Here is a 9,279-nt window from a genome sequence, read left to right as displayed (position 1 = left end):
AAAAGTGTACAGATCTGGAACGGAAGTGTGTGTGAAGATTTGCGTGGTTGTTTTGAATGCACTGACTGGAATGTTTTTATCGAATCATGTGATAGTGTGGATGAGCTGAATGACTGTGTGAGTATTTAAAATTATGTGAACAGCTAGTGTCTTGTAAAAAAGAAATAAAATATTCTCCTAACAACAAGCCTTGGATAACAAAAGATCTAAAACTTTTATTGAACCAAAAGAAAACTCTCTATACTAGTGGAAACAAAAAAGATCTGAAAACAAAACAAAAAGAGATAAAGAGGGTAATATCTAGTTGTAGAGACAAGTACAAAAATAAAATTGAAAAATGCTTTTCTTCTGGAGATATACGGGACACGTGGCGGGGGCTTAAAACTGCTGTGAACTATAATCCAAAGCCCACGATTATATCAGAAGATATCGACATTGAAACTTTAAATAAATTTTATTCACGTTTCGACACAGCAAACAAATTTGATATTGAAAATGAAAACATAAATTAGACAGGGCTTTGGAAGATGAAATGGCTGTTGAGGTCAGTGAAGAGGAAACGAGATTCGTATTTTCGAAACTAAACGAGAGGAAGGCTGCTGGGCCGGATGGATTGAAAGGAAAAACTATTAAAAGAATGTGCCCACCAGCTTTCCCCCATTTATACACATATTTTTAACTGGTCCCTCCAATGCGTTTCAATCCCTGAAATTTGGAAAACTTCGAAAATTATTCCTGTTCCAAAAAAAGAAAAACTTGAAACTATGAACGATCTCAGACCTGTTGCACTGACTTCAATAGTCATGAAATCTTTAGAAAAACTTGTTCTTGTTAAAATTAGGAATCAGTTTATGCCATTGAGTGATAGTCATCAATTTGCTTACAAACCAGGACGTGGCGTAGAGGATGCCATTTTGCTGTTTACAAACAACATCTACAGGCATCTAGATCACGCTAGGAGCTATTGCAGATTGCTTTTTGCAGATTTTTCTTCAGCGTTCAATACAATGCAACCTCAGTTGGTTGTTCAAAAATTGACTAGTCTGAATTTAAACAAGTATATAATTGCTTGGGTGCTCGAATTTCTTACGGAGAGAGCACAATATGATCAATTAGGGCAAAACAAATCTTCCTGTATAACTACAAATACTGGCGCTCCTCAAGGTTGTGTATTGTCTCCTGTATTATTCACAATATACACGAATGACTGTAGAAGTCAAAACCTGAGTGTACCTTTAATAAAGTTTGCAGATGACACCGCTCTTCAAGGCCTCATAACAAATGGCAACGAAGTGGCTTATAGGCAAGAAATTGATAGATTTGTGTCTTGGTGTGATGCCCACCACCTAGAGCTTAACATAAGCAAGACAAAGGAGCTAGTGATTGACTTTAGGAGAGTGAAGGAACCGATAGAACCGTTAAAATTAAAGGACCAATTCGTCCAGCGAGTTCCTCACTACAAATACCTTGGTGTAACGATTGATGACAGGCTCAAGTGGGATGAACACTTGAAAATAATTAGGCATAAGATGTGCAGACGTACATATTTTTTATCGAAACTCTCTCAGTTTAGAATAGATAAAACCCTCTGCACATTATTTTATAGAGCAGTAATCGAAAGTGTTTTGTCATTTTGTATAACAGCTTGGGGAGGCAATTGCTTAGCAGTGGAAAGGAACAAAATAAATTCAAATATTAAAAAATCCATTAAACGCTGTATAAATGATGTTGACGATGTAGATCTTTTATACGAGAAATTTTGTATAAATAAAATAACTAAAATATTAAATGACCAGTATCATCCACTACGACCATCAATTATTATGTCAGAAAGAAGTGGTCGCCCTTTCTCTATTTCAACGAAAACAGAGAGAAACCGAAAATCTTTTCTGCCGTCCAGTATTAGGCTTTATAACAACAAGCAATAATCATTTTATATAATTATTTCTCATTTTTACTTTTTAAAAATATAAATATTAATTTATTAATTTATTTGTTTTGCAATCTTTTCAATTTTCAATTTATAGTGACAGTTTTAACTATTTTACAGTGTTGAAATTATTCATATTATAAAGCGCAGCTCTGGTTATAGAGCTGCTCCTTTTTATATATATATACATCCTATTTCCATTGTATTTTTATCTTATGTGTAAATTATAACACGTCTGTACAAAAAATTTCCTTTTTGGGATGCAATAAAGTATTATTATTATTATTATTATTATTATTATTATTATTATTATTATTATTATTATTATTATTATTATTATTATTATTATTATTATTATTATTATTATTATTATTATTATTATAAACAATATAATATATGTAATAATCTATTCTCTCTCTAAAAGTACAAATGTAGACAATCACACATTTATGTATAAATCATATATATGTATTATATATATATATATATATATATATATATATATATATATATATATATATATATATATATATATATATATATATATACGAGGGCTCTTTCAGAAATAACCGAAAAATGCCCATTGCTCAGCAACCAGTGGAGATTTTTTTAATTCTGTAAACGACATGATATTCCTTATTTCCTTACGGATATTTCCAGAAATTATGAAGTGCATCATTTTGCACAATGAATTTCTAGACGATTTTAATGATGGCGGCCCACCTTAAAACTTGGTCAAAGGAGGAAATCAGAGCTGTCATACGTTTTTTGAACGCCAAAAGTCTGAATCCTACCGAAATTCATAAAGAACTTCAGAGTGTATATGGTGAGCATGTTATAAGCCGTACACAAGTCTATCACTGGTGTAATTTGTTTGAAGCCGGCCATTCCGACTTGACAGACAGGGAAGGGAGAGGGCGTTCGATAACTGCGACGTCAGAAGACAATGTGAAGCGTGTTGATGAGCTTATTCGTCAAGACAGGAGGTTGAAACTTCATGAAATCGCAAGCAGTCTTGAAATTTCGGAAACTTCTGCCCATAGAATTGTATTTGATGAACTTGGCTACAGAAATGTCAGCGCAAGATGGGTTCCTAAGCAATTGACAGACAATCATAAAGAACAAAGATTGGACATCTGCAGGGAACTTTTGAGAAGAAGCAAGAGCTCACGCAGGGTTCACGGGCATACTGCCAACGCCGGCGGAGACTTTCTAGGGTACGATGTGACATTTCTTGACAGCATAGTCACCGGTGATGAGACTTGGTTGCACCATTGCACCCCAGAAACAAAGCAAGATTCGATGACATGGAAACATCCATCCTCACCTGTCGCGAAGAAATTCAAAGTCATGCGGTCAGCAAAGAAAATAATGGGAACTGTTTTCTGGGACAGTCGTGGTGTTATTCTGTTCGAAACCTTACAACCTGGAGAAACAATCAATGCTGCAAAGTACTGCCAAACTCTTGACAAGCTTAGGGAGGCCATTCGCAGAAAGCGCCCAGGGCAGTTGACCAACGGGGTCATTTTGCAACACGACAACGCTACACCCCACACAGCACGAGTGACGCAAGGGTGGCTAGAGAAATATGGATGGGGGATTTTGCCATACCCACCACACAGTCCAGACCTCGCACCATCTGATTATCACCTCTTTGGGCCACTGAAACGTGAGCTGGCAGGAAAGCGCTTTGATGTCGATGAAGAGCTTGTTGACCATGTGCGGAAATGGCTACAAAACCTTGACGGAAATTTCTTCCGAGAGGGTATCTATTCCATGGTGCGGCGTTGGCAGAAGTGTGTCGACAGACTTGGCTGTTACGTAGAGAAATGAAGGACGAGTCAAGGTATGAACACGTGCAAGAATTTTGTTTATAGCATAACAAACGCGGATTTTACAGGCATTTTTCGGTTAATTATGAAAGAACCCTCGTATATATATATATATATTAATATATATATATATATATATATATATATATATATATATTATATATATATTATATATATATATATATATATATATATATATATATTTATGAGTGTTGGTGAGTACTCGTAGGTACGAAAGTGCTCGATAATGATGGTTAAAGCTAATATTGGCCACATATAAGTGAGTGATACAATTTATATGTTATATATATAGATATATATATATATATATATATATATATATATATATATATATATATATATATATATATATAGACGAATTAAGATCTATTATAATATATTTTTATTTTGGCCATACATACTTTATTTTCTATTTTTCTATATACTGTATAGATGCAAATCGGTTTTTCGATGTTTTGTTTATATCTTTTGTGTATTATGTGTTACATTCAGCTTCTATTCGTTTTACTGACAATGTTTTAAGCCCATTTCTATCTATTTTCCCATTCGCATTAAGTGGAAATGTGTCAAAGAACAGATAGTGTTTGGGTATCGGCGTGATGTCGCTGGTCTCACTCGTTAAAAACAAAGACTTGAAATATTCCTTGATGTCCTCAATTGTGATCGTCGACTCCCCAGTCTTGATGATCCAAAGACAAATCTGTTCGTGAACAACTGGATCAGGAATACCCAGGATGATGCTTTTCTGAAAAAGAAACATTTCAAATGGATATTTTCAAAGGGCTTTTCATGGGGCATTTAAAGACCTAAGGAACCCTTACTATGATATTTTTTGTTATGCTTAAGAAATTATGGAATCCTGCTCTCTGTAAGGACAAAAGAATCGAGATACAAAACTTATTTCGAAACGAAATACTTGTATAAGCCTGACCTAGATAGGCTTTAAAACTGCTTTTTGGAGATGGCTTTTTTCTTGTATTTTTGTTTCTGCTTTGTCTGGCGCAGTTTCATATACATTTTCCCAAGTTCCATCTTTAAAACAGCATTTGTTTTAACGTCGTTCGTGCTAATCTTAGACGAATGCAACGCATTGAGCGGAAAATACACTTTATAACAAAAATGTCGTTATCGACTCACCCACGACAAAAGCCAAACGTTATTGCAAGTCATGGTATTGATATATAATCATCATCATCATCATCAAGTGCCAGGCCTGTTGCATACATCGGCGATCATGTCCCTCCAAACATATCTGTCCTCAGATCTCATAGGCTCGATTCCTGTTCCTCCTCCACCAATCCATCCGTTCAGATTGTCAATGTATCCTCTGTCTCACTCTTCTTCTCTTCCCAGCAACTTTACCCGTAAGTACAATCTTTTCAATTCCGTTTTATTTTCTGTAAATATGTCCGAGAAATGTTAACTGTCTTTTTTATGGTGTTTACCAAAGATGGTAATATTACCTATGTAAACAAATGAATATAGGGTAGCGGGGCAGCTTGTCAGTCAAAGGATAGTAAGGCGATCCTTCCCTCCGTTAGCCTGTGGTAGACCCTTGGGCAAGGTCGAGTAACCACTTAGCTTCCCTACCAGGGTTACATGAAATCACGGCAGGCAGGTGATGGATAGGAGAGGGGAGCAGTCAGGAGAGTTCAAGGAACTGACCAACTCTCCACAGCGTCAGGCAGAGGATACCATTAGGTACAATGGCTGAGGCTAACCGCCCAGTATGTAACGGCCCTCACAGAAAGTAATTACAGCCTACTGTGAGTAACAATCTGCAAAGTAATATCATGTCACAAAACATAGTATGTCCTCACAACAGCGTGCATGGGGATCAGCACTGATATAGAAAATATTGTGTCAAATTTTCCTTCATTATGAGATTGTAACACAATTATAAAATAGTGTAAATCTTACGTTGAAGTAAAATCAGCTAGAAACAAAGAGCATTCCAGTTTGAAGGAGTGGAGTGCAGTAGTGACCCTTAAAGAAAGTCGCTTTCGTTGCTGAGAGTTTGGTGGAGCAGCTAGGACAGAAGGTGAATTAGTATTGAAATGGTTTAAGATTTTGAGGTCACTAAAACATTCTAATCACAATATCGAATGATTAAAAAGCCAAAACCTGTCAAAATTCTATAAAGTCACGCGTTTAGGATTTTTAACAGGTTTAGGGTTTATTTAATCGTCCAAAATAATGAACATTGTGTGTTTAGTTTGCAGTAATGTTGTCACACTGACTAACTTTGATATCCGGGTGGCTGTCTACTCTGGCCTCCATCCAACCTGGGTCGTGAATGGTTCCCTTGTGGTTTATGGCATTGGATTGACGACAGTGCACAAACATTTGTCCTTTTTCGTTCTTGTGACCTATGTCAGATGTCCGAAACCAACCGTCTGTAATGATAATAACAATAGTCATTATTTATATTTATACGAAGGCGGGATGATATATTATAAGTAAAGTTTGCCCATTAATTAAAACATCTTTTAGCTACAAACATGAAACTTTACACACAATCAAGCCATACTTATACACTGATGTGAAACAACTAATTCATGTGACGTCATTTGTGCTCATCCACAACTTTACTAAGAAAACGCGGTAGAGAAAATGAAAACACATAATGAGCTCATCGTCAAACAGCGAGGGCTCTGTTGTTAGATTTCTAACAGTATATGGATGTTGCTGCACAACAAACATCAGTCAAAGAATGAAGGCTTCTTAGTGATATGTGTACCACTGATGTCGCAGTTCGAAAGTGGATTAGAATTTTCAAAGGAGATGAACAACAGAGATAATCGTGTTTGATCGCATGCAACCAGGTTGGCCACTTTCTATTTCCGATACGAGTAATCAAAAACCAGTTGACCATATTATGATTAGGGCGAATCGAAGGGTAAAACAAAAAGATATCGATGAAGTTGGGTTTTCATAAGAACGAGTACACCATATCATGATATCTCTCTTTGGATACAGAAAAGTCTCTACACGATGTGTCCTACGACAGTTAACTTCAGAAATGACAGCACAGAGAAAAGACATTTGTATCCATCATTTGAAACGATATGGCAAGGAAGGAGAGACTTTTCTGCATGAAATTGTGACTGGTGATGAATCTTGGATCCACCACTACGAACCGGAGACCAAAGTACAGTCAATTGACTACATGCATAGATCATATGGAATTTTTTAAACAAGGCAAACGGGGAACTCTGAAAAATATGTTTCAACTTTACGAGCCTTCAAAAATAAACTCGCACGGGTTCGAAGTGGTAGAAATTCGATAGTGCAGCATGACAATGACCAAAAACTGGTTGTCAACCCCAAGACGGATTAATCCGATTTAAACTTCCAACCCTAGAGCACCCTGCATATTATAGTCTGCATCTTATTCCATCTGACTATTTCTTGTTCCCTCAGCTCAAAAAGTATCTGAAAGGAAACCGTAACAACAGTGATTTGGAGTTTAGATAGCGGCAGATTTTGTCGCTATTGTTGTGTGAGTATTTATTAGTTATTCTCTTTGCAGCTCTATTTTGTACCATTTCGATCTTGTTGATATCAGTTTTGGTGTAGGGATCCCATATTATGCTTGCATATTCCTTACTATAGTTTTGTAGGTGCGTGTCTGAGTTTTGAGGGGGACAGCCATTCAGGTTTAGTTTTTTCTAAACGCTTGTTTTCTTTGCCTTTGATGTTATATTTGCCATCTGTGATTTCCATTTGAGGTTATGGGTAATGTTTAGTCCAAGATATCTAGAAGCTTTGACTTTATCTAATTTTTGGCCATGAAGGTGGTAGTCGTAGTTTACAGGTTTTGTTTTGTTTTGATATGGTCAGAACGTTGCATTTGTTTGAATTGAAGCTCATAAGGCATGACTTCTCCCAGGCTTCCAGTTTTGACAATTCCTTGTTTAGTTCAACACTATTCAGATGTTAAGCCATCAGGTCGTTAATGAAAACAAGTAAAAGCAAAGGACATAGAGCCGATCATTTGGGGTCTCCTGAGGTTACCCGGCCTATATCAGAGGTTTGACTTCTGACAACTAGTGTCTGGCCAATTATTCCAACTTTGCAACGTTGAATATCGCAATAAGAAAGGCAGGTTGCACGTCCCAAACTTAGATGACAGCAAAGCTACATAAAATAACTAATCGCAATTCAAGCGAAGCGTGATTTAGATTGGTACATGATAGGGCATATTGTGTCATTCAAGAACCATTGCTGAACATTCTTGTAATTAGGGACATCTCTTGTAATGATAAAGATAATAGAGTTTAAAATGTGATGATCGCGTGATTAGACTCCAAACTTCTGACTCTCTTGATTTCATAAATCATATTGTCATTTCTATTGCTTTTGTTGTTAACTTACGTCAGGTTTTGAGTCCATTTCGTTTCATGTTTGAAATTTTTTATTAGCCATGATATTCATCTTGTTGAATTCTTTTGTAATAGAAAGTTGAATAACACGCAGATGGAAACTAATGCGTGTACCATGTTGGTTAGAGAAGAGTGAATGAAAAATGTGCTTTTCTGAACACCAAGATTCGATGCTAATCAGGATAAACTAAGAGGTAAAATTATGACCTACCGGCTGAAAACGATACGATGCCGTAATTTAGAAGATAAAATATGTTTATTGACGTTACTTGATGACATTTATTATAGTGAAGAAAAAAACTCACTTTCTGGTAATTATAAATTGCAAATCACTTTTGCGTTCTGGACCTTATTTAAAGATGAGAAAAAAATTTACATACCTTCCAAAATTACCTCTCTGTTTGCGGTTGGGTTGTTGATATAACCCGAAAAGACAGATTTACCTCGATAAAGCACCTCACCAAATTTTCCATGTGCCACTTCCATCAAGCTCTTGTCAACAATTTTAGCAGTTCCGTTTATGGTCGGATACCCACAGCATGCGTCTTCATATTCAGACTTGTCGATTACATTCAAATAAAAGGCATAACCAATTTCAGTAGAACCATAAAGGATTGCTAGGCACTCCGACACTCGTCCTATTGCTTCCAATGTTATTTTGGATATGGGGGACCCTCCGGTTGCGATAACTTGAAGAAGTTTCTGAATTTTGTAACTCTTTGAAGAATCAAGATGGTCCAAAATTGATTGTATATCGCTTGGTACAATCAAAGCAGAGTCGCACTCTTCATTCTCCAATACATGCGTAATCAGCTCGCCTGTATTCACTCTTTTTCCTGGCGTCAAAATTAGAAGCAATCGTGTCATTCCAATGAAGGGGTAAAACATGGGAAATCCTCCGACTCATCCAAAAGATCTATGATTAAAATACTTGGAATCGTGTTTCAACTGCTGTGGCTCTGCCGCTTGGTCGACCAGAACTTTTAAACTTTTATGTGAACGGGGAACTAGTTTGGCAAAGCCGGTCGATCCGCTTGTGCACATTACAGCTGCGAGATCATCCTCTGTAACCGTCTCATCGACATACAAGTCCTGTTCCTGATCTAAGGAT

The 9,279-nt window shown here is 36.5% G+C and overlaps 1 protein-coding gene across 1 annotated transcript; it reads right to left on the bottom strand.

The window, feature by feature from the left end:
* Nucleotides 1–4,132: 4,132 nt before the first annotated feature.
* LOC144964132 (luciferin 4-monooxygenase-like) lies at nucleotides 4,133–9,035 on the bottom strand. Its single transcript, XM_078898065.1, has 3 exons — nucleotides 8,549–9,035; nucleotides 6,028–6,179; nucleotides 4,133–4,528 (listed from the first exon to the last, which is right to left on the bottom strand). The coding sequence occupies exons 1-3, from the start codon at nucleotides 9,033–9,035 to the stop codon at nucleotides 4,259–4,261; spliced, it is 909 nt and encodes a 302-aa protein (XP_078754191.1). The 3' UTR covers nucleotides 4,133–4,258.
* Nucleotides 9,036–9,279: the final 244 nt, after the last annotated feature.

This window comes from Berghia stephanieae, chromosome 2 (genome assembly GCF_034508935.2).
Source record: "Berghia stephanieae isolate SIO BIC M18660-M18661 chromosome 2, UCSD_Bste_1.3, whole genome shotgun sequence".
Taxonomy (NCBI): Eukaryota; Metazoa; Mollusca; class Gastropoda; order Nudibranchia; family Aeolidiidae; genus Berghia; species Berghia stephanieae.
The sequence above is the reverse complement of the archived record's forward strand: the minus strand, read 5'-3'. Positions and strand labels throughout refer to the sequence as shown.

Coding starts and splice junctions, on each gene's coding strand:
- LOC144964132 (XM_078898065.1), bottom strand. CDS start 9,035: ATGACACGATTGCTTCTAATTTTGACGCCAGGAAAAAGAGTGAATACA. Junction 6,180..8,548: donor CAGAGAGGTAATTTTGGAAG/GTATGTAAATTT, acceptor TTATCATTACAG/ACGGTTGGTTTCGGACATCT. Junction 4,529..6,027: donor ACAGCCACCCGGATATCAAA/GTTAGTCAGTGT, acceptor TTTCTTTTTCAG/AAAAGCATCATCCTGGGTAT.